Here is a 26,152-nt window from a genome sequence, read left to right as displayed (position 1 = left end):
AACCCTCCCCATTAGGTGACACACATCTAGAGAAATCATACTTTTTTTCATGGGAGGCAGAGGCCATCAGATCCTCTACTGATGAGCAACTAAACGAAACAAAGGGCAAAGAATAGCTTGAATGCCTACATTCAATTGCCAGGATATTTTCACTTTCTAAACATTCAAAGACATCCACTCTATGATTCTAACTATATGACACCTGGAAAGAGCAAGGCTATGGAGCTAAGGGTTGGGGTGAACGTAGGGATAAACGGGCACAGCACAGAGGACTTTTAAGGCAGTGCAACTCTTTCACACGATACCACAAAGGTGGATTCACATCATTACACATTTGTTAAAACTCATAGAATGTATAACACCAAGGCTGAACACTAATGCACATTAGAGACTTGGCCTCCAAATGAACAGTTCGTGTCCGTAGAAAATGCACCACTGTCGTCAGGGTGCCTGGGTGGCTCAGTTGCTTCAGCGTCCAACTCTGGATCTGAGCTCAGGTCATGATCTCACCGTTCATGGGATCAAGTCCTGCATCAGGCTCTGTGCTGACAGCACAGGATTCTTTCCCCCCTCTCCCTCTGCCCCTTGGCTGCTCACACGCATGCATGCTCTCTCGCTCAAAACTAAAGCAAGGAACTGAAAAACAAAAATCCTACTAAAAATGGACCACTGTCGTGCCAGATGGTAACAGCAGGGGAGGCTAGGCGTGTACGGGAGCGCGGTATGGTATATGGAGACTCTCTGTACTTCCTATGATATTTTGCTGTGAACTTAAAACTGATGTCAAAAATCAGGCTTATTAAATGTATGAAACAACAAAAACAACAAAATATGGTATCCATTGAAGCTACTCTTAGCATATACTAACTCATGATACAGTCACCTTGAACATTAAAATAGAGATCAAAGTAACACAATAGGGGTACTGTCTCCCGTTTGGAAGTATATGAAAATGCATAAACAAAACACAAAAATACAACAGTTATTTGTATACTTAGGCAAGAAAACAATTGATGAATATGATCCGAAATCTTATACCTACAAACAGGGTTCAGCACCATAGGAATCAAACCTGGGATTTCCAGATAATTAAGAGATTTTCATTCTAATTTTAAATCAAAAATTATTATGTTGATCACACCTAAGAATCATAATGAAAGCTTAATCACAGAAAAAAATAAAAAGATGATAATGACCTAATATTGCCCTAGTACTTTTTACACAAATACCTACTTCATATGGATGATGAAACTGAAACCAGTACCATGGTAACCGTCATGTTACTTGCTAGTAAAACAATTTGAAGACACCACCAAAAATGACGTCAGGGCTATAATTCCTATGCAGAACAGATTTCACCCAGCAGGCCGAAGATGGCTACCCTCAGAACATCCTACTTGAATGACTGGCCCTTGGCTGTTCCCTGGGATCTTGGATTTAAGGAGGGTTCCCACCATTCCCTAGCTGGTTAAGAGTGGTTCACTGTGCCTAAGTGCTGCTACACTCAATGTGCTTAAGGCCGTACACTTGATTTCCTTTCTGGAAACCTGGAATTTTGGGACATGCTAAGGAGAAGATGCCTATGTGATTAGCATTTGATGAAAACCTCGGGCACTGAGTATCCATAAGCCTCGTACTGGCCCACAACATTTCACTTGTGCTGTCCTAATTTCATGCTGGAGGAATTTAGCACATCCTGCCAACTCCATAGAGAAAGGATTCCTGGAAGCCTGCGCTTGGTTTCCTCTGGCCTTTCACCCCGTGCACCATTGCTCGGTGCAGATTGGCCTTTCTAGCCTGTCCCCATACCAATCCACACGCATGACTACAACTATATGCGGAGTCCTGTGAGCTCCTCTAGTGAATCATCAAATCTGGGTGTCACTGGGATGCCTCTAACACAACTGCACTTTGTGAAATTTTATTGTTTGGGTTGATGTCTTACACGTGGTTACAGTCAGAAGGTTATGTCACAGAATACCTTTCCTGGAATCTCTTTTCTTGGTATTTGACTTGAAAATTCCTACATCCCTATATATCCATTTGAAGAAAGGTTTAAAAGGAATACATGAAATCATGATGTCAGAAAGTGTGAAACAAGCAACAATCTTATTTTACTCCGAAAAGAGAGAGAGAGAGAGAGAGAGAGAGAGAGAGCAAATCCTGGTGATTGCCCCTATGTTCTACCATATAAAAGTTCTCTGAAATATGAAAAATCAGTTAATTTTCTCCAACTACCTAGGACTTAGTTCATTTTTCTGGCAGATAGGAATCAAAGAAGTACCAGGGATCATTCTACAACAATCAGAACTGTCAGACAGAATATGAAAACATACTACTGATTATAGTGTGCTTTTGTTTCTTTTCCTTATTTTCCTAGAACGTTAAAAATATAGTTCACCTATTAAAGGCAGTTATTGCCAAAGTAATCAAAAGTCACAAATACGGCATCCAAAATGTCCGATGCGTTATCTTGATGTCTCCTTATGTGACCCTCCTTCCAATTCTCTTATTTTGCCCTAAAGGATACTACCGTATGAAGTACCCCCATTTTATATGGCATTAACGTATATACATTTATCGCTGACTACAAACGCTTATGTTCACCCATGGTACTTAGGACATAACTCTGCATCATCAGCTAGGTCAGTCCTTAATGTCTTGCCAACAGTGAGGATAACAGTAAGAGTGGGAACATTTGGGGATACGACTCTGACAAATTCTGGTACGAGAAGCTCACCTGATAGTGTTGCTGCATTTCCAATAGTCTGCTCTTCCCTTTAAAGAACTAGTGTATTTTACCACCTTCCAGTAGAAACACCATACACACCGGCTTACTTTCCTTCATTTATTCCCTGTAGTCTCTGCCATTCACATGATTCCCTCTTTGGCTCTTCTCTTCTTTCCTGAGGTTCCTCGGGCCTTCCAGGGTCTTGAAAGGGAACTAGTCATTTAGCTCCTTTGGTGGCACTCTCAATTTAATCTGTTGCTGACACCACATACGATATGCAACTTACCTCCTTTTCACATCTCTTTCTCTTTCCTGTGCACTTAACAGGCCGTTTTCTTTAGATATTAGAACATGTCAGTATTCCTGTTTTAAATCAACCTTCTGTCAAATGACCTTTGAATAAAATACAGTTCTTACCTTCTACTTGTCCATGTAATATCCTTTGCCCTTTCTGATCCACAGCTCCAGAGACATGAGGAACATATTTGTTGGGCTTCTCAGACATACTCTGTTAAAAGTAGCATCAGTAATGAGTTGCGTGAAGACTTCCTAAGCCTTTTCCGAGAAAAGTTCTGAATTTATGATTTTAATAACAATCAGACTTACAAATAAGGAAAATGTATTCAACACCAAAACATTTAAATACAAAACCTCATATATGCTCTCTTGATTCAGCGTCCCTTTGAATCTTCATTTGGCTATTGACTCTCTAAACTGATCATGGAAGGCCAGAATAAATACTTTCAAAGGCAGAAGCCTGGCTTGTATATGCAGATTTCAAAAAGGAACTAACAAAACACCTTCCTTTGCATTCCTGACCAAAATAAAAGGACATTTGAAATAAGTTTTGAAACAAATTCTTTAAAATGTACTTGCTATAAATGAAAACTGCTTCTAATCAAATGGCAGACATTTGTTTCAGTGTCAATTCACACCTCACATGATCAGAAACTTTGGAGTATATCATGTTGAGTATCAACCAAACACTGTTGTAGCTGCTGCTTCGTTTAGGGAAACAAAGGCTTGACCTTTTTCTTGACGAAAGAAGGGTTGGATCGAATGGCAAAGTAGTAAGAAAAAACTTTTCTGAAAATCACGGTGAACTAGTAGCAGAAACAATGTAGATATAGGTATGGAACTCTTCACAATGTGTAGTAAGCATTCAAACGGCAAGTATAAGAACATGTATGTCTTAGTCACTCATTTCCCTATGCACACTCTCTTTTTTACACACAACAATAATAATGATTATGATGATGGAGTGAGCCTTCCTACTTCTTGGTGACTCCAAGACATTGGAGTAAAATGATGATCCGTGGTCCTCTCTGTCCAGAATGTCCCTCGCCACGGTCTACACGACTGGTCCTTCTCATCTTTCACTTGGCACCTTTTGCCACTCTCAGATCTTTTCCGACTACCAAAATTCCCACTCCCACTCTCATCCTCATCCTCACTACAAACGCCCCCCCAATGTTCTCTCAACTAACATTGTCCATTTCCTATCGATGAAGCCTTTATAGTGACTTATAACGGATTGCTGTTGACTTACTTTTCTGCTCCGACCACAACAACCTAAACCCTCCACTTGTACACTCAGTAGCTAACTGCTTCGTACGTACTCAGTATACAAGGACCAAGTAATTAAGGTCAAAACATTTACACTAATCTCACTGAGAAGATCTCAAAAGTACCAAATCACTCTACCGTTGACCCTTGAACAAAGCAAGGGTTACGGGCTCTGATGGCCATGCATTCGAAAATCCACAAATATCTTTTGAAACCTCAACACCAAATCAAAAAAACAAAAATGCCTACTGAATTTCCTACTTTAGAAGCAATTACACTTAGAAATCAAAAAGTATATATGTATTGAAAACCAGAACATTACAGCAGAAGCGCTTGTATACGCTCTCTAGGTCTAATCTACCTTTTCGGCCTCATTTGGCCACTGACTCTGTACACTGAGCATGGGAGGTCAGGGTTAGGATAACGGAATGCTGAGCTTACCAACAATATACACAGTCGATTAATGCATGTTTCCCCTGTTATATGTATTACATACTGTATCTTTACACTATCAACTGAAGAAAAGGTTACTAAGAAAATCGTAAGGGAGGGGTGCTGGGTGGCACTGTTGGTTCAGGGTCAGGCTCTTGACTTTGGCTCAGGTCATGATCTAGACTTCCTGAGTTCAACGCTGGCAGTCTGGAGCCTGATGAAGATTCTCTCTCTGCCCCCGCTTCCCTACTCACGTGCTCTGTCCTCTCTCTCTCTCCCAAAATAAATAATTAAAAAAAAAAAAAAACCAAGACGAAAAAGACAATCATATGGAGGAGAAAATACAGGATGGTACTGTATTTATTGAAAAGTAATCTGTATGTATGTGGACTCCCACAGTCCAAACCCATCTTGTTCAAGGGTCCAACGTATACCTATATGATGTCTCCACTAAGAGTTTACTGGAACTTATTATAGCCCCACATGAGAAAATCAAAAGCCCATTCTAACTTTGCCATTCTTTTCTGGACACTAGGGCCATTTTATTGGCCTTCGAACATCTTCCCATTGAAAACAAGTATTCTTGGGGGGCCTGGGTGACTTAGTCGATTAGGCACCCAACTTTGAAATTGCGAAAAAGAAAGTAAAAGGTGGAGGGGGAGTTAAGATGGCAGGGGAGGGGATCAGAATTTCCCTTGTCCCTCAAACACAGCAGTATTGAGGTCACAACACTTGGAATGCCAGGAATACAGGCTGCAGAGGGACAGAAAAATCTCCACAGGTGCAGAGTGACAGCTTGGCGGGACAGAAGGGTGTGTATGCGAATTGGGAGAAATAAAATGGGCAGCACAGGCATGGAGTGGGGGAAGCCCTTTGGTGGAGAAACGAAAGGAAGGTAGAGAGAGAGGCTGTGGGAAGTGCCTTTGGATATGAGAAAGCCTGTCCGGACCACAGACCAAGGAGAGGCCCAGAGAGCCAGTTTCTACTTTGCAAAACCGCCTTAGAGGCTGAAAAAACAGTATTTTCAAGGTGGCCAGACTTTCTCTAGACCAGAGCTACCACCTCCCATGCCTGGTTTGGAGGGAGCCGCCCCTAGGCTTGGTAGCAATCTCAGGGCTACACTGGGAGAGAACACCTTGAGTACGGTGGAAAGGGGAGGTATTGCCCTGCCCAAGGGAAAAAGACCGTGCAGGCACGAGCCAGAGGCCCTCTGTCCACTGGGCAGAGTGGCGCAACTCCACTACCAGGTCCGAGCAAAGCGGGATCCTACAGGGTTTTGAATCCCAGCTCAGTGCTCAGGTGGCACAGGGGACTGTGCAGCAAGGCAAGCCGGCTCCCCAGGCTATTCCGTGAGGAGAGCCTAGACAGTGAGTTTTGAGACACCTCGTGTGGGCAGGAGAGATTGGGGTGTCGCCATTTCTCTCCCCATGACCAACATCGTGGGGCTTCAGGGAATGGACAGTGAGCCTCCGTGGAGGCAGGCCCATTACACCAAACCCTGACTCTCTGTGCCTCGTAACTGCTTCTCTATAGGAGTGAGACTGACACTGATGGGACCAGACAGCCCGTCGTCTAGACCAGCACAGCCACCAGTCCCAGGCACCAATAGACAACTCTCCTCCGGTTTTCTATCTTAGTTTGTTTGTTTTCATTTGAGTTATTATTCTTTTGTCTTTCCTTTTCTTTTTTAATGTTTATTTCTTTATTTGGCGAGAGACAGAGAGTGAGTGATCAGGCAGAAGACAGGCAGAGAGAGGGAGAGAGAGAGAATCCGAGCAGGATCCATGCTCTCACTGCAGAACCTGATGGGGGTTTCGAACCCACCAACAGCGACAACATGACGTGAGCCAAATGCAAGAGTCGGACGCTTCACCTACTGAGACACCCACGCGCCCATCTTTTCTTTCCTTTGCTTTCCCTTTCTTCTCTTTTCCCTTTTTCCTCTTTCTACTCTCCTCTTTCCTCGTCTCCCTTTGGAAACAGCCTAGTAGTCTCGAGTTGACGTGGGTCAAAGCTAATTATATCTCTACATTTATCTGTATATCTTAATATATACCTGTATATCTATACATAGATAGATAGATAGATAGGTAGATAGAGATATATCTATATATTTTTCTCCCTTTGTTCCTCTGTTCTGGTTCTTTGTGGGTTTGATTGTGCATTTTCTCTATACTTTTCTAGATCTCCTTCTTCATTTTCCTCCCTCTCTTTCTGGATTAAGCCCTAGAGCTCCTTTGAGTCACTGCCTGGTCTTTTTTTCCACTCCAGTCATTTCTCTTTTTGTTTGGGCTAAGGATACTTCACCACCTTCTTCTCCTTTTTCCCAGGATTACTTCAACCAACAAATCTAAGCACACCTGGTGGAAGGCCCAGACCGCCACTCCAAGTAGCGGGAACAGTAGCCAAAGACGCACCGAAAGAGTGCACACAACACACTCCAAAAACATTTGTTCAACTGCCAGGCCCTGGAGTGTGTAGGAGCTCTTTTTAATATAGTAGTACTCGCAGGTGTGGGACACAGAACAAGCTATTAACACACATAAAGGGCAGGAATCTAGCCAAAACGACGAAATCGAAGAATTCTCCTCAAAAAACATTCCGGGAAGAAAGGACAGCCAGAGAAGGGCTCAAAAGACACAGAAACAATATATGTGAGCACATTTTTGGAATGACACTCATAAGACGCATAGTTGCGCTTGCAACCACGCACAGAAGACAGCAGACAATCTACTGCTTCAGAGATCAAGGACCTAAGGAATCGTCACGATGAACGCTGAAAATGAAATGGTGTAAAGGAGATACAAAGTAAACTAGATGCAGTGACAGCAAGGACGGGAGAAGCAGCAGACAGAATGGGTGAACAGAAGATCCAATGGTGGACAAAGATGAAGCAGAGAAAGGAAAGGAAGGAAATGACTAGATCACGAGGCAGGTACTAGAGACCGACGTGATTCGGTGAGATGAAATATTAGCCACATCCTACGAGTCCCAGAAGAAGACGAGTGAGAGAAAGGGGCAGAAGGTTGTTTTGAACAACGTATAGCTGAGAGCTTCCCTCATCTGGGGAAGCAAACGGGCATGCAAGTCCTGGCGGCACAGAAGAATTCCTTTCCAAATCAACAAACCCAGGTCAACACCACGACATGCCATAGCGAAACTGGAAAACTACAAAGATAAGGAGAGGATTCTGAAAGCAGCTAGGGACAAACGGGTCTTATTCGACAAGGGAAGACACATAAGGGTAGCAGCAGACCTGTCCAAAGAACCTTGGCAGGGCAGAAGGGAGGGGTAGCAAACGGTCAATGTGCTGAATGGGAACATCTGCGGCGAAGAATCCCTTCCCCGGCAAGGCTGTCATTTAGAATAGAAAGAGAGAGAAAGGCTTTCCCAGACACACAAACCCTAATGGAGTTCATGACCACTAAACCAGCCCTGCAGGAGATCGTAAGGGGCGACTCTGTGAGGGGAAAGCAGCAGAGACTACAAAGGACCAGAGGCCTCACCAAAAGCATGAAACCTTCAGATAACACAATGACACTAAATCCATATGTTTAACTAATCACTCTGAATGTGAATGGACTCAATGCCCCAATCAAAAGACACAGGGAATCAGAATGGGGAAAACACAAAACAAAACCAAAGAACAAGATCCATCTATATGTTGTCAACAAGAAACTGATTTTAGACCCCAGGACACCTCCAGATTCAAAGTGAAGGTATGGGCAACCACCTATCATGCTACTAGAAGTCAAAAGAAAGCTGGAGTCGCCACACTTCCACCAGAAAGACTAGATTTTAAACCAGAGACTGTAGGAACAGATTCAGAAGGGCATTGGGTCACAACTAAGGGGTCAATCCATCAAGAGGAGCTAACACTTGCAAATGTTTATGGCCCCAAAGTGAAACGCCCACACATATGAATCGATTAATCACAAACATGATTAAATGTATACATACAAATGCCATGATTGTAGACGACTTTAAGACTCCACTCATGGCAATAGGCGTATCGTCAAGGCAGAAAATCAGTACGGAAACACAGATCCAATGTGTCATTGGACCAGATGTATTCAGATATACATAGATATATATGGGCCTAATATATATGCATTTATATACATGGATATCAACACCGATATATTAAGATCTTTTCATCCAACGGCAGTAGAACGCACATTCTTCTTAAGTGCACATAGAACATTCTCCAATGACTCCAAGTGACATCCTGGGTCACAAAACAGCCCTCCACAAATATAAAAGGACTGAGATCATACCTTGCGTATTGTCAGATCACAACAACGAGCACTTGCTCATTCTTTCTCTCTCTCCCTCCCTTTCCAAGAGAAATACAAACATTTCAAAAACATTTAGCTCAGCCCCTTCCAAGAAAGAGAAAAACAAGAATAATAAACCTTGTGGGGCAATGAGTCCTGGATGGAAACCACACACAGACAGTAGAATTCCATAACCAATATGTTGACAATGGAGTTGACAGAAAGTGATGTACTAAAAGAACAGACACTAAAAAAATACTTTCTGCAAGGACAAATTAGGGTAGGGGTAAACCATTAAAAAAGAGCCTGGTGCGGGGAACACGTATGTGGCACAGTCAGTTCAGCATCCACCTTCAGCTCATGAGTCATGATCTCACGGCTTGTGGGTTTCAGCCCCACGTTGAGCTCTGTGTTGACAGCTCGGAGCCTGCAGCCTGCTTTGGATTCTGTGTCTGCCTCTGTCTCTGCCCCTACCCCGCTTGCACTCTGTGTCTCTCTCTGTCTCAAAAATTAATAAACGTTAAAATTTTTTAAAAAAACGTAAAAAGCATGGGGGGAGAAGAGGGAAAAAGAAACAAACAAACAAAAAAACACATGACCAATCAATCAAGCATGAGCTTAAGACAAAAAAGAAAAGGAAAAATGTGAGCAAAAGAAGGTAAGTGGAAACAACATGCATTTTTCAACAGGTACATAAGTAGGATTGGGAATATACTATGAACAATAGTCTCTTTTGAACCGTTTAAAGATATATGTCTCAAGATGGCGGCTTAGGAGGACGCTGGGCTCACCGCACGTCCTGCTGATCACTTAGATTCCATCTACACCTGCCTAAATAACCCAGAAAACCGCCAGAGGATTAGCAGAACAGAGTCGCCGGAGCCAAACGCAGACGAGAGGCCCACGGAAGAGGGTAGGAAGGGCGGCGAGGCGGTGCGCGCTCCACGGACTGGCGGGAGGGAGCCGGGGCGGAGGGGCGGCTCGCCGGCCACGCAGAGCCCCCGAGTCGGGCTTGCAAAAGCGGAGGGGCCAGGCGGACTGTGTTCCGACAGCAAGCGCGACTTAGCGCCTGGGAGGTCAGAAATTAACAGCTCTGCTCGGAAAGCGGGAAGGCTGGAGGACAAAGGGAGGGAGAGCTGCTGAGCCCCCTGACAACAGAGCTCAGTTTGGTGGGGAACAAAGGCGCTCGCCAGCGCCATTTCCCCCGCCCATCCCCCAGCCGAAATCCCAAAGGGAACCGGTTCCTGCCAGGGAACTTGCTCGCTCCGCGCAAACACCCAACTCTGCGCTTCTGCGGAGCCAAACCTCCGGCAGCGGATCTGACTCCCTCCCGCTGCCACAGGGCCCCTCCTGAAGTGGATCACCTAAGGAGAAGCGATCTAAGCCTGCCCCTCCGGCCCCCGAGCACCTTGCCTACCCACCCCAGCTAATACGCCAGATCCCCAGCATCACAAGCCTGGCAGGGTGCAAGTAGCCCAGACGAGCCACACCACCCCACAGTGAATCCCGCCCCTAGGAGAGGGGAAGAGAAGGCACACACCAGTCTGACTGTGGCCCCAGCGGTGGGCTGGGGGCAGACATCAGGTCTGACTGCAGCCCCGCCCACCAACTCCAGGTATACACCACAGCACAGGGGAAGTGCCCTGCAGGTCCTCACCACGCCAGGGACTATCCAAAATGACCAAGCGGAAGAACTCCCCTCAGAAGAATCTCCAGGAAATAACAACAGCTAATGAGCTGATCAAAAAGGATTTAAATAATATAACAGAAAGTGAATTTAGAATAATAGTCATAAAATTAATCGCTGGGCTTGAAAACAGTATACAGGACAGCAGAGAATCTCTTGCTACAGAGATCAAGGGACTAAGGAACAGTCACGAGGAGCTGAAAAACGCTTTAAACGAAATGCATAACAAAATGGAAACCACCACAGCTCGGCTTGAAGAGGCAGAGGAGAGAATAGGTGAACTAGAAGATAAAGTTATGGAAAAAGAGGAAGCTGAGAAAAAGAGAGATAAAAAAATCCAGGAGTATGAGGGGAAAATTAGAGAATTAAGTGATACACTAAAAAGAAATAATATACGCATAATTGGTATCCCAGAGGAGGAAGAGAGAGGGAAAGGTGCTGAAGGGGTACTTGAAGAAATCATAGCTGAGAACTTCCCTGAACTGGGGAAGGAAAAAGGCATTGAAATCCAAGAGGCACAGAGAACTCCCTTCAGACGTAACTTGAATCGATCTTCTGCACGACATATCATAGTGAAACTGGCAAAATACAAGGATAAAGAGAAAATTCTGAAAGCAGCAAGGGGTAAACGTGCCCTCACATATAAAGGGAGACCTATAAGACTCGTGACTGATCTCTCTTTTGAAACTTGGCAGGCCAGAAAGAATTGGCACGAGATTTTCAGGGTGCTAGACAGAAAAAATATGCAGCCAAGAATCCTTTATCCAGCAAGTCTGTCATTTAGAATAGAAGGAGAGATAAAGGTCTTCCCAAACAAACAAAAACTGAAGGAATTTGTCACCACTAAACCAGCCCTACAAGAGATCCTAAGGGGGACCCTGTGAGACAAAGTCCCAGAGACATCACTATAAGCATAAAACATACAGACATCACAATGACTCTAAACCCGTATCTTTCTATAATAACACTGAATGTAAATGGATTAAATGCGCCAACCAAAAGACATAGGGTATCAGAATGGATAAAAAAAACAAGACCCATCTATTTGCTGTCTACAAGAGACTCATTTTAGACCTGAGGACACCTTTAGATTGAGAGTGAGGGGATGGAGAACTATTTATCATGCGACTGGAAGCCAAAAGAAAGCTGGAGTAGCCATACTTATATCAGACAAACTAGACTTTAAATTAAAGGCTGTAACAAGAGATGAAGAAGGACATTATATAATAGTTACAGGGTCTATCCATCAGGAAGAGCTAACAATTATAAATGTCTATGCACCGAATACCGGAGCCCCCAAATATATAAAACAATTACTCATAAACATAAGCAACCTTATTGATAAGAATGTGGTAATTGCAGGGGACTTTAATACACCACTTACAGAAATGGATAGATCATCTAGACACATGGTCAATAAAGAAACAAGGGCCCTGAATGAGACATTGGATGAGATGGACTTGACAGATATATTTAGAACTCTGCATCCCAAAGCAACAGAATATACTTTCTTCTCGAGTGCACATGGAACATTCTCCAAGATAGATCATATACTGGGTCACAAAACAGCCCTTCATAAGTTTACAAGAATTGAAATTATACCATGCTTACTTTCAGACCACAATGCCATGAAGCTTGAAATCAACCACAGGAAAAAGTCTGGAAAACCTCCAAAAGCATGGAGGTTAAAGAACACCCTACTAACGAATGAGTGGGTCAACCAGGCAATTAGAGAAGAAATTAAAAAATATATGGAAACAAACGAAAATGAAAATACAACAATCCAAACGCTTTGGGACGCAGCAAAGGCAGTCCTGAGAGGAAAATACATTGCAATCCAGGCCTATCTCAAGAAACAAGAAAAATCCCAAATACAAAATCTAACAGCACACCTAAAGGAACTAGAAGCAGAACAGCAAAGGCAGCCTAAGCCCAGCAGAAGAAGAGAAATAATTAAGATCAGAGCAGAAATAAACAATATAGAAACTAAAAAAACTGTAGAGCAGATCAACGAAACCAAGAGTTGGTTTTTTGAAAAAATAAACAAAATTGACAAACCTCTAGCCAGGCTTCTCAAAAAGAAAAGGGAGATGACCCAAATAGATAAAATCATGAATGAAAATGGAATTATTACAACCAATCCCTCAGAGATACAAACAATTATCAGGGAATACTATGAAAACTTATATGCCAACAAATTGGACAACCTGGAAGAAATGGACGAATTCCTGAACACCCACACGCTTCCAAAACTCAATCAGGAGGAAATAGAAAGCTTGAACAGACCCATAACCAGCGAAGAAATTGAATCGGTTATCAAAAATCTCCCAACAAATAAGAGTCCAGGACCAGATGGCTTCCCAGGGGAGTTCTACCAGACATTTAAAGCAGAGATAATACCTATCCTTCTCAAGCTATTCCAAGAAATAGAAAGGGAAGGAAAACTTCCAGACTCATTCTATGAAGCCAGTATTACTTTGATTCCTAAACCAGACAGAGACCCAGTAAAAAAAGAGAACTACAGGCCAATATCCCTGATGAATATGGATGCAAAAATTCTCAATAAGATACTAGCAAATCGAATTCAACGGCATATAAAAAGAATTATTCACCATGATCAAGTGGGATTCATTCCTGGGATGCAGGGCTGGTTCAACATTCGCAAATCAATCAACGTGATACATCACATTAACAAAAAAAGAGAGAAGAACCATATGATCCTGTCAATCGATGCAGAAAAGGCCTTCGACAAAATCCAGCACCCTTTCTTAATAAAAACCCTTGAGAAAGTCGGGATAGAAGGAACATACTTAAAGATCATAAAAGCCATTTATGAAAAGCCCACAGCTAACATCATCCTCAATGGGGAAAAACTGAAAGCTTTTTCCCTGAGATCAGGAACACGACAAGGATGCCCACTCTCACCGCTGCTGTTTAACATAGTGCTGGAAGTTCTAGCATCAGCAATCAGACAACAAAAGGAAATCAAAGGCATCAAAATTGGCAAAGATGAAGTCAAGCTTTCGCTTTTTGCAGATGACATGATATTATACATGGAAAATCCGATAGACTCCACCAAAAGTCTGCTAGAACTGATACAGGAATTCAGCAAAGTTGCAGGATACAAAATCAATGTACAGAAATCAGTTGCATTCTTATACACTAACAATGAAGCAACAGAAAGACAAATAAAGAAACGGATCCCATTCACAATTGCACCAAGAAGCATAAAATACCTAGGAATAAATCTAACCAAAGATGTAAAGGATCTGTATGCTGAAAACTATAGAAAGCTTCTGAAGGAAATTGAAGAAGATTTAAAGAAATGGAAAGACATTCCCTGCTCATGGATTGGAAAAATAAATATTGTCAAAATGTCAATACTACCCAAAGCTATCTACACATTCAATGCAATCCCAATCAAAATTGCACCAGCATTCTTCTCGAAACTAGAACAAGCAATCCTAAAATTCATATGGAACCACAAAAGGCCCCGAATAGCCAAAGGAATTTTGAAGAAGAAGACCAAAGCAGGAGGCATCACAATCCCAGACTTTAGCCTCTACTACAAAGCTGTCATCATCAAGACAGCATGGTATTGGCACCAAAACAGACACATAGACCAATGGAATAGAATAGAAACCCCAGAACTAGACCCACAAACGTATGGCCAACTCATCTTTGACAAAGCAGGAAAGAACATCCAATGGAAAAAAGACAGCCTCTTTAACAAATGGTGCTGGGAGAACTGGACAGCAACATGCAGAAGGTTGAAACTAGACCACTTTCTCACACCATTCACAAAAATAAACTCAAAATGGATAAAGGACCTAAATGTGAGACAGGAAACCATCAAAACCTTAGAGGAGAAAGCAGGAAAAGACCTCTCTGACCTCAGCCGTAGCAATCTCTTACTCGACACATCCCCAAAGGCAAGGGAATTAAAAGCAAAAGTGAATTACTGGGACCTGATGAAGATAAAAAGCTTCTGCACAGCAAAGGAAACAACCAACAAAACTAAAAGGCAACCAACGGAATGGGAAAAGATATTCGCAAATGACATATCGGACAAAGGGCTAGTATCCAAAATCTATAAAGAGCTCACCAAACTCCACACCCGAAAAACAAATAACCCAGTGAAGAAATGGGCAGAAAACATGAATAGACACTTCTCTAAAGAAGACATCCAGATGGCCAACAGGCACATGAAAAGATGTTCAGCGTCGCTCCTTATCAGGGAAATACAAATCAAAACCACACTCAGGTATCACCTCACGCCAGTCAGAGTGGCCAAAATGAACAAATCAGGAGACTATAGATGCTGGAGAGGATGTGGAGAAACGGGAACCCTCTTGCACTGTTGGTGGGAATGCAAATTGGTGCAGCCGCTCTGGAAAGCAGTGTGGAGGTTCCTCAGAAAATTAAAAATAGACCTACCCTATGACCCAGCAATAGCACTGCTAGGAATTTATCCAAGGGATACAGGAGCACTGATGCATAGGGCCACTTGTACCCCAATGTTCATAGCAGCACTCTCAACAATAGCCAAATTATGGAAAGAGCCTAAATGTCCATCAACTGATGAATGGATAAAGAAATTGTGGTTTATATACACAATGGAATATTACGTGGCAATGAGAAAAAATGAAATATGGCCTTTTGTAGCAACGTGGATGGAACTGGAGAGTGTGATGCTAAGTGAAATAAGCCATACAGAGAAAGACAGATACCATATGGTCTCACTCTTATGTGGATCCTGAGAAACTTAACAGGAACCCATGGGGGAGGGGAAGGAAAAAAACAAAAAAAAAGAGGTTAGAATGGGAGAGAGCCAAAGCATAAGAGACTGTTAAAAACTGAGAACAAACTGAGGGTTGATGGGGGGTGGGAGGGAGGAGAGGGTGGGTGATGGGTATTGAGGAGGGCACCTTTTGGGATGAGCACTGGGTGTTGTATGGAAACCAATTTGTCAATAAATTTCAGAAAAAAAAAAATAAAGATATATGTCTCTCTCTATGGGTGTGTGTGTGTGTGCATATATATATACATATATATATGTGTGTGTGTGTGTATGTATATATATATGTATACATGTATATGTGTGTATATATATAAGTGTAAATATATATGTGTATGTAACTGTATATTATATATATATCTCTATCTCTATCTCTATCTATACCTATCTATCTATCTATATCTATATCCATCTATCTATCTATCTAATATTTATGTTAGAGAGAGGCTTTGATTCACAGTATATCCCTAATAATACTGACTCTTATCACTCTACAGTTATCTGGTTGTAAATGCTGTAATAAAGAATTTAATTTTTTTCACTATAAATAAACTGTTCAATTCCTGGCATCTATCGCTTCCGAAAAGCTAGAAATTATTACTAGACTAACAAAAGAACAGAAAAAGAGAGGTTCCTAACACGTCAACATTCACTATGGAGAAAGAATTGGGAATGAGAATTCTAGGAAGAAATGGGAACCTTCAAAGGATGTGTGTCATGGGACACAGATGGGGTTACACAAGCAAAGGCTGAGGACTTTTTCTCTGCAATGTTAAGCTCACAATAGGAGGATACTAAAACTATACTGTAACCTTCTTTCTTATGTAACTCCTGATTCCTCAATAGAATTCATTTGCGTTTATACATGTTAGACACTAAAACAGAATATAAACTGAAGCCTGACTTTTTAAATTCACATATTTAATTGTGATATATCATGCGTATTTTGTTACTTTTCAAACTCCATTCTACGGAATTCCATTTCCCTACTCATTTATTCACATTCAAAAACCATGACATTGCTTCTTCCAAGCAAGACGTTATTCTAGGAGCTCCAGGACTCAAACAAGTGTGTTTCCTAACCTCCAGGAGCTTATCATGACTGAGGGGCTTTGAAATGAATACTGAAATAAATATCAGATGTCTGAAGCTTTAAATTTTAGAATCTGACACAAGGACTGGGAGGAGATAGTGTTCAAAGCTACAATAGGAAAGATTTCTGAAATCAGAAAGTTGACAACTTGGCTATGAAGAGCCTCTGCTCATAGAGCTACTCTTTTCAGCAAAATACGTATTCTTCGGGGAGATGCACAATTTTAACTTACTCTTCATGCAGTTATTTGAAAACTACAGGAGAACAGCTTTGTAAGGTAAATGTTGAGAAATAATGTAAACATGTAATTTCTACATTTTCTAATATTATTTTAGTCTAAATGTAGAACAAAGGATAGAGCCAAAGGAAAATCCTGTATGTCACTAAAATAAAACTTGCCTTGGGCGGGGGGGGGGGGACTGCAATAGATACTTGGACCCCATCAGGTTTCATTTAGGCATGAGTATTATCAGTCATGTTACTATCACAGTGAGAATCCTTATCCTTAAGCAAATGTCATATTGCCTCCCTGATGGGAAAGCTTTTCCCAATATAATATGACGGTCATTATATATTTTCCAGCCCATTCTTTTATCAGCCTCCACCTGTACGATTTACCAAAGTACAACAAAACAAAACAAAACATTCAACGTGTCATGTATCTGTAAAGTGGTTTGTTCTTGCTAACTTTCCATGACACACATAAAATGATGATACACAGGCTCCTCTTAAATGTTCAGAGTAAATAAGGGAGAAAACTCAATTCAGAGCAGGAAAGTGAGTTTCACAGGAGGGTACTTTACCTTGGTCCCAAAATCTAAGACTTGGCTAGATGATGTAGACCATGAATCATCAGGAGCAGGTTTGTCGGAAAGCCTTTAGAGCAAAAAAAAATAAAAGAAAAACATGTTCATTCATTCAACAACACAATTTAAAAAAGTTAAGGGAAAGGTCGCCTATCTGTTTATTGCACGAAGTTTCTTGGTATCATTAAAATTGGCCTCTGGTTTTTTCATTAAGTTTTATTTTAATGCCAGTAATCGCAACATCCAGAGTTATCTTAGTTTAAGTTGTACAATATAGTGATTCACCAACTCCATACTCACCCCGTGCTCATCATGACAAGGGCACTCCTTCATCCCCATCATCTCTTTCACCCCTCCCACCACTCACCTCCACTCCGCAACCAGCCGTTTCTTCTCTGCAGTGAAGAGCCTATTTCTTGCTTTCTCTCCCCTTTTGTTTCCTCCCTTTGCTCGTTTGTTGTTTCTTAAGTGCTACATGAGTAAAATCATATGGCATTTGTCTTTCCCTGACTTTGCTTACCATATTACACTCAGGCTCGATCCAGGTGATTGCAAACGGCAAGATTTCATTGTTTTATGATTGAGTAATATTACAGTGTGTGTGTGTGTGTGTGTGTGTGTGTGTGTGTGTCTGTGTATGGATATACATATACACACACACATACATTCATATAGGGCTTCGTCTTGGTTCACTCAGCTGTCAATGGACGCTTGCGCTGGGTGTTGGAAATAATGCTGCAATAAACACAGGAGTGTGTGTGTCCCGTGGAATTCGTGTTTTTGTATTCTCTTGGGTAGTATCCACGAGTGCAATTACTGGATCATAGGAGAGTTCTGGTTTTAATTTTGTGAGGAACCTCCATACTGTTTTCCACAGGGCCCGCCCCCATCTGCATTTCCTCCAACGGTGCAAGAGGTTTCCTTTGTCTCCACATCCTCGCAAACACTTGCTTCTTGTGTCTTGGAGTGTAGCCATTCTGACAGGTGTGACGTGGTATCTCGTTGTAGTTTGGGGGAGCATCTTTTCATGTGTCTGTTGACCATCTGTATGTTGTCTTTGGAAAAGTGTCTGGTTATGTCTACTGCTCATTTGTAAACTGGGCTCTTTTGGAGGGGGGTGATGTTGACCTGTATCCATTTTTTAGACATTGTGGATACTAACCCTTTACTGGATTTGCAAAACATTTCCAAATTTGTTCTCCCATTCCAGAGGTTGCCTTTCGGTTTTGACGGTTTCCTTCACTGTGCAAAAGCTTCGTAGGTTGATATAGTCCCCAAACTTTATTCTTGCAGTATTTCCCTTGGCTCAAGAGACATAACTAGTAAAATGTGGCTACAGCCAAAGTCAGAGAAATGACGGCCTGTGCTCTCTTCAAGGATTTTTTTTTGTTTTTATGGTTTCAAGTCTCACACTTAGGTGTTTAATTCATTCTGAGTTTATTTGTGTGTATGGTACAGAAATTGGTCCAGGTTCATTCTTTGGCATGTGGCTTGTCCAGTTTTCCCAACACCATTTGGTGAAGAGAATGCCTTTTCCCCACTGGATAGTCGTTCCTGTGTGTAGAAGATGAACTGACCATACAGTGGTGGATTGATGTCTGGGTTTGCGGTTCTATTCCACTGAGCTATAAGGCTATTTTGTACGCCAGTACCCACCATACTGTTTGGATTACTACAGCTTTGGAATAGAACTTGAAAGCTGAGATTGCGATACCTCCAGGGTTCCTCGTTTTCAATATTGCTTTGGCCGTTCAAGGTCTTTTGTGGTTCTATACAACCTGTAGGCTTGTTTGTCTAGCTCTGTGACAAATGCTGTTGGTATGGTGACAGGGATTGCATGACATCTGTAGATGGCTTTGGGTAGTGTAGACACTTTAAAAATATGTATTCTTCCCATCTGTGAGCATCGGATGTCTTTCTCTTTCTTTCCGTCACCTTCAATTTCTTTCATCAGTGTTTTACGCTTTCCAGAGTACAGGGCTTTCACAATTTGGACCCTGTTTTAAAAAAAAGCTTTCTGTTCTCTATTTGGCCTCGACCTCTCCTACCCTGTGAAATCTCCAGGAAAGACCCAGTCTGAGTTTCCATAACCAAATGTGACAGGCAGACAATGCTCTGAAATGGTTGAAAATGAAATGTATAAACGTTACCACAATGACTTCTCACCTCACATCTGTCAGAATGGCTCAGTTTCAACACACAGGAAACAACAAGGGTTGCTCAGGGTGTGGAGGAAAAACAACCCTTGTGCACCGGTCATGGGATATAAATTGGTATCGCCACAGTGAAAGCCACTAAGGAGGGGCCTCAATGAATTTACAACACAAATACCACAGGATCCAGTGATTCCACTACTGGGTATTTATTTACCCAAGGGAAATGGAAGTACTAATTTGAAAAGATATATGCACCCCTATCTTTATTATAGCATTATTTACAATAGACAAGATACGGAAGCAACCCAAGTGTCCACCAATACATGAAGAGACCACACACACACACGCAGACACACACACACACACACACACACACACAGACATGCACACACTGAAATATTACGCAGCTATAAATGAGAATGCGATCCTGCCATCTGCAACATCATGGATGTACCTAGATGGTATGAGGGTAAGTGAAATAAGTCAGACAGAGAAAGACAAATCCTATATGATTTCACTTCTGTGTAGAATGTAAAAAGGGGAATAAATGAACAAACAGAGCAAAAGCAGAAACAGACCCATAAATGCAGAGATTTGACTCTTGCCAGAAGGGAGGGGAGGTGGGGGGATGGACAAAGTGGGTGAAGGGGAGAGGGGAGTTCAGGGTTCCAGTTATAGAATGAATAAATCACAAGGCTCAAAGGTACAGCATAGGGAATCTAGCCAGTGGTATCGTCATAGCATCATACATTAACAGATGGGAGCTACGCTTATGGCGATCACGGTGAAACATCCAGAGTTGTTGCATCACATATTACCTTGTGTGTCAGGTAGACCTCCGTTTAAGTAAACGTATCAAAGTTTCGGTTTCTATGTTATGAGTGGTAGTACTAACTCGAGATGGAAAGAGTCAAAGTTCCCAAGGCCAACATTGTTCCCACACTGGTCTTGCCTTATTTAGGTCCATAATAACTAGCAAGACATTCCAAGCCTTCAGGGGCATTCAGCTACCCAAGGACAGAGACTGTGATCAAAATGGTCCTGGTAGTTGTGCCTCTGTTTCTCTATACGCTGCCTGACTATTTTCTTCCCTATGAGCTCCCACTCCTATATCACTCTTCGGCACGGTTCTGTGGCATCCCCCAACCTTTCAATCTTTAGCCTATGAAGCCACACACACCTACAACAAGGATGGGCTCAAATGACCGAGGGTAGGAACCATGTCCTGCTCCTGGAGAACAAGCTAACTGGCAGTCTCAGTCATCCACACAGTCACCTCAACATAGGCATGTTATCACCGATCCAGATGAAGCTCCCTTACTGATTTGACAAGTCAGTCCTACCCCTGCCCAGCCCTACAAGTACATGGGAAGGGCATCACAGATTTAGGAAAAGAGGTGGAGTGAGGAGACAGCTTGCCTTGGGCCATACATCCCTGATGCTCGGAATCTCCACCCCCCACCCCCAATTCCTTGAGAGGATCTAAGCTATCCTCCCTCAGTTGGGGTGGAAGTAGGGGATATCATATTTCTATTTGCTGTAAACAGACTCTTCCCAGCTGCTCAAATGATTTTTAATCTCTCTCATCAGAAAAGCTGAGGTATGCTCGCACCTTCAATGAAACCAACGCACACAAAAGCAGAAACCTGGTCACGACCCTCTTGAACTCTCTATTTGAATATGCCTTTCTAAACAACTCCCCTAATCCTGGGTCCTTCGTTCTTGTCATTCACCTTTATCTCACTTGGCATAAACCCCCATATTCTGACATCTTTTCTCAAACTCGTATTCCTAACCAACTCAGTGTTGTTCTCCTTGAAACCTGGTCTCCTCTGCTAATTCGATTCTTACCCTCCTGCACTGTATTCATTAGACCAACTCCCCAGCTTTCTATTATTAAAACAGTTGCCTGCAAGATGAAGACAAAAAGAAGGAAGAAAGGAAAGAAAGACAGAAAGAAAAAAAGAAAACCAGAATGTAAATCGCATTTCGGTCACTTATCATATCCAAATAGGTCACTTCAATCTCTTTTGAGTTTCAAATTCTCCAGGGAAACAACCATTGGGCAAGGAGCTGAAACATAGGTTGACGTACCAGAGGGTGTTTTGAGGAATTAATGTCTGTGGTTCCGTAAATCTTGAGACCCTAAGTGCTTTTGATTTGGCCTCTAGAAAAACGGAGAGTCCTTCGCTGGCCGAAGTGGGGAAATTTTTGGAAAAAAAAAAAAAAAGAAGAAGAAATAGCAAGGAAACCAGAGAAGAAAGTCAAAAGGCAAAAACAGAGTACAAAAAGTCATGGGGAAAAAAAACTGCAAAAAAACCCAAAAAGCTTCCTAGAACTAGACAAGGGTACTAGCCCAAAGGGAAACCAGCCTGGGAACTTAGGCAACAGAGAATCATATAGCAATATCCTCAAAATAGAGAGTGAGTTTAATTAACGTAACATGGTCTACAACTAGATATCCTTGTTTTACAGAAAACTCATTTGTCTCAAGAAGAGGGGATATCACTACGTCTAAGGACTTGCCTGACGACATCTTGCTTATTATGTAAAAGCCTTGACACCATGGCCATAGCTGACATCCACCCTAAAATCTCGGATGGTAAAAACAAGGGACGAGTTACCACTGCACTAATGACTTGTGTTAGCACTAGTGGTCAAATACATGAGGCCAAATGCTTGGCCTCACCTGGGTTCTTAAGCAAACCCTAAATTCGTGTTCCGACATCATTATCTTTGACATTCTGAGTTGATCTGCCCTAGGATCTGTATCTTCATCTCCGTGCTGCTGAGGAACCAGAGAATGGATGCGGAAGCTTCAAGGGCTGACGGGCAAAGCCCCTCAGCTACCCGTTAACTATGGAAGCATGGTCGAGTCATCAACCTCCCTGAACCACAGTTGCCAAAGTAATAAAAAGTAGGCTACAATAACACAGCTACTTTGCAAAGCTGTACAATGACTATAGAACTGAACAGATGGTACCCATAGGATACAGTGTCTGGTCCAGCGTAGAACACGCAACAACTGGTTTTGTTCTCTGCGTTCCCTTAGGAGACACATAATTTTCAGTTCATTCATTCCCTTTCCTTTCCTTTCATTATCCGTTTCATTTCATTTCATTCCTTTATACTTTGGGAGTGAGTGCACACAGAAATCGGGAAACATATCCCAAGGAGGCTGTCAGCGCAAACCCCGGCGTGGGGCTTGAACTCACAAACCTGAGTTGAAGTCAAGAGTCACACCCTGAACCCACTGAGCCACCCGGGTGCCCCAGCAAATGTCAGTTTTACAAATCCATAAAAATCCTACCTGGCTATAGAATCTTCCTCAGCATTCTTATCTGCTCCTAAAGAAGAAAGCAAAATACATGTGAAATCAACAATCGAAAAACTAGAGGAAATTACAAGTGTACGGCTTACGATTTGTGAAAAAGTATTGCTTTGGGACCACACCTGGAAACCACACTACACTGAATGGTAATTAGACCATTCGTAGGCTTAAAGCACTAAGAAATCTTACTTTCTCCTCTATATTGACCAAAAGCAAGAATGGGTTTTATCAGAATTTGACACCTACAGGGGAACTGATGTTTACAATGGCCATCACTGACCGACTCTATGGCACTGGAGGCAACTGGTAGCGTTAGGAGAATGATTATCATGAGCGGCCAATGTCAGACTGAAACTAGCATGATTTTTCTGGACTTCCACTCCTAGAGGAGTTGAAAGAGAGTATCTTTATTTTGCGGGAACACGGCAGAACTTCCCCAGCTCTTCAGCAGACACTCCTCAGTCTTAGGAGGAAACACCCCCTCACAACGTGTGCTCTATAGCCATTGTACTTTGCAGCATGGCCAAACCATAGCAAACAGACTCTCCCTGGCCTTATTTCCACTGGCAAGGCAAGAAGGAAAGATTTGGCATTCCAGTTTGATATCGTTCTAACCTCTTGAGGCTGTCTCCTTCCATTGCTAGAGAGTCTATCTAGACCCACCGCACATCACAGAGGAGGAGGATCCCAATGTGAGTGCTCTGTAGTGGTTCATGATGTCATTTTTCTCAACCCTCCCCATTAGGTGACACACATCTAGAGAAATCATACTTTTTTTCATGGGAGGCAGAGGCCATCAGATCCTCTACTGATGAGCAACTAAACGAAACAAAGGGCAAAGAATAGCTTGAATGCCTACATTCAATTGCCAGGATATTTTCACTTTCTAAACATTCAAAGACATCCACTCTATGATTCTAACTATATGACACCTGGAAAGAGCAAGGCTATGGAGCTAAGGGTTGGGGTGAACGTAGGGATAAACGGGCACAGCACAGAGGACTTTTAAGGCAGTGCAACTCTTTCACACGATACCACAAAGGTGGATTCACATCATTACACATTTGTTAAAACTCATAGAATGTATAACACCAAGGCTGAACACTAATGCACATTAGAGACTTGGCCTCCAAATGAACAGTTCGTGTCCGGAGAAAATGCACCACTGTCGTCAGGGTGCCTGGGTGGCTCAGTTGCTTCAGCGTCCAACTCTGGATCTGAGCTCAGGTCATGATCTCACCGTTCATGGGATCAAGTCCTGCATCAGGCTCTGTGCTGACAGCACAGGATTCTTTCCCCCCTCTCCCTCTGCCCGTTGGCTGCTCACACGCATGCATGCTCTCTCGCTCAAAACTAAAGCAAGGAACTGAAAAACAAAAATCCTACTAAAAATGGACCACTGTCGTGCCAGATGGTAACAGCAGGGGAGGCTAGGCGTGTACGGGAGCGCGGTATGGTATATGGAGACTCTCTGTACTTCCTATGATATTTTGCTGTGAACTTAAAACTGATGTCAAAAATCAGGCTTATTAAATGTATGAAACAACAAAAACAACAAAATATGGTATCCATTGAAGCTACTCTTAGCATATACTAACTCATGATACAGTCACCTTGAACATTAAAATAGAGATCAAAGTAACACAATAGGGGTACTGTCTCCCGTTTGGAAGTATATGAAAATGCATAAACAAAACACAAAAATACAACAGTTATTTGTATACTTAGGCAAGAAAACAATTGATGAATATGATCCGAAATCTTATACCTACAAACAGGGTTCAGCACCATAGGAATCAAACCTGGGATTTCCAGATAATTAAGAGATTTTCATTCTAATTTTAAATCAAAAATTATTATGTTGATCACACCTAAGAATCATAATGAAAGCTTAATCACAGAAAAAAATAAAAAGATGATAATGACCTAATATTGCCCTAGTACTTTTTACACAAATACCTACTTCATATGGATGATGAAACTGAAACCAGTACCATGGTAACCGTCATGTTACTTGCTAGTAAAACAATTTGAAGACACCACCAAAAATGACGTCAGGGCTATAATTCCTATGCAGAACAGATTTCACCCAGCAGGCCGAAGATGGCTACCCTCAGAACATCCTACTTGAATGACTGGCCCTTGGCTGTTCCCTGGGATCTTGGATTTAAGGAGGGTTCCCACCATTCCCTAGCTGGTTAAGAGTGGTTCACTGTGCCTAAGTGCTGCTACACTCAATGTGCTTAAGGCCGTACACTTGATTTCCTTTCTGGAAACCTGGAATTTTGGGACATGCTAAGGAGAAGATGCCTATGTGATTAGCATTTGATGAAAACCTCGGGCACTGAGTATCCATAAGCCTCGTACTGGCCCACAACATTTCACTTGTGCTGTCCTAATTTCATGCTGGAGGAATTTAGCACATCCTGCCAACTCCATAGAGAAAGGATTCCTGGAAGCCTGCGCTTGGTTTCCTCTGGCCTTTCACCCCGTGCACCATTGCTCGGTGCAGATTGGCCTTTCTAGCCTGTCCCCATACCAATCCACACGCATGACTACAACTATATGCGGAGTCCTGTGAGCTCCTCTAGTGAATCATCAAATCTGGGTGTCACTGGGATGCCTCTAACACAACTGCACTTTGTGAAATTTTATTGTTTGGGTTGATGTCTTACACGTGGTTACAGTCAGAAGGTTATGTCACAGAATACCTTTCCTGGAATCTCTTTTCTTGGTATTTGACTTGAAAATTCCTACATCCCTATATATCCATTTGAAGAAAGGTTTAAAAGGAATACATGAAATCATGATGTCAGAAAGTGTGAAACAAGCAACAATCTTATTTTACTCCGAAAAGAGAGAGAGAGAGAGAGAGAGAGAGAGCAAATCCTGGTGATTGCCCCTATGTTCTACCATATAAAAGTTCTCTGAAATATGAAAAATCAGTTAATTTTCTCCAACTACCTAGGACTTAGTTCATTTTTCTGGCAGATAGGAATCAAAGAAGTACCAGGGATCATTCTACAACAATCAGAACTGTCAGACAGAATATGAAAACATACTACTGATTATAGTGTGCTTTTGTTTCTTTTCCTTATTTTCCTAGAACGTTAAAAATATAGTTCACCTATTAAAGGCAGTTATTGCCAAAGTAATCAAAAGTCACAAATACGGCATCCAAAATGTCCGATGCGTTATCTTGATGTCTCCTTATGTGACCCTCCTTCCAATTCTCTTATTTTGCCCTAAAGGATACTACCGTATGAAGTACCCCC

The 26,152-nt window shown here is 42.2% G+C and overlaps 1 protein-coding gene across 1 annotated transcript in view; it reads right to left on the bottom strand.

Annotated features, from left to right (window-relative positions):
• The window catches only part of LOC122478370 (ankyrin repeat domain-containing protein 26-like), a gene marked incomplete at its 3' end in the record, with an annotated part of 140,411 nt that overhangs the window by 52,345 nt on the left and 61,914 nt on the right, over positions 1–26,152 (bottom strand). The window contains exons 12-14 of the mRNA XM_043572009.1: positions 22,857–22,893; positions 17,388–17,460; positions 3,149–3,239 (exon numbers count right to left, since the gene is read on the bottom strand). Coding sequence (XP_043427944.1) covers positions 3,149–3,239; positions 17,388–17,460; positions 22,857–22,893 — 201 coding nt within the window. The remainder of the gene's footprint in view (positions 1–3,148; positions 3,240–17,387; positions 17,461–22,856; positions 22,894–26,152) is intronic.

Source organism: Prionailurus bengalensis, unplaced genomic scaffold (genome assembly GCF_016509475.1).
Source record: "Prionailurus bengalensis isolate Pbe53 unplaced genomic scaffold, Fcat_Pben_1.1_paternal_pri Un_scaffold_55, whole genome shotgun sequence".
Classification (NCBI taxonomy): domain Eukaryota; kingdom Metazoa; phylum Chordata; class Mammalia; order Carnivora; family Felidae; genus Prionailurus; species Prionailurus bengalensis.
Note: the sequence above shows the minus strand (reverse complement) of the source record. Positions and strands in the feature narration are given on the sequence as shown.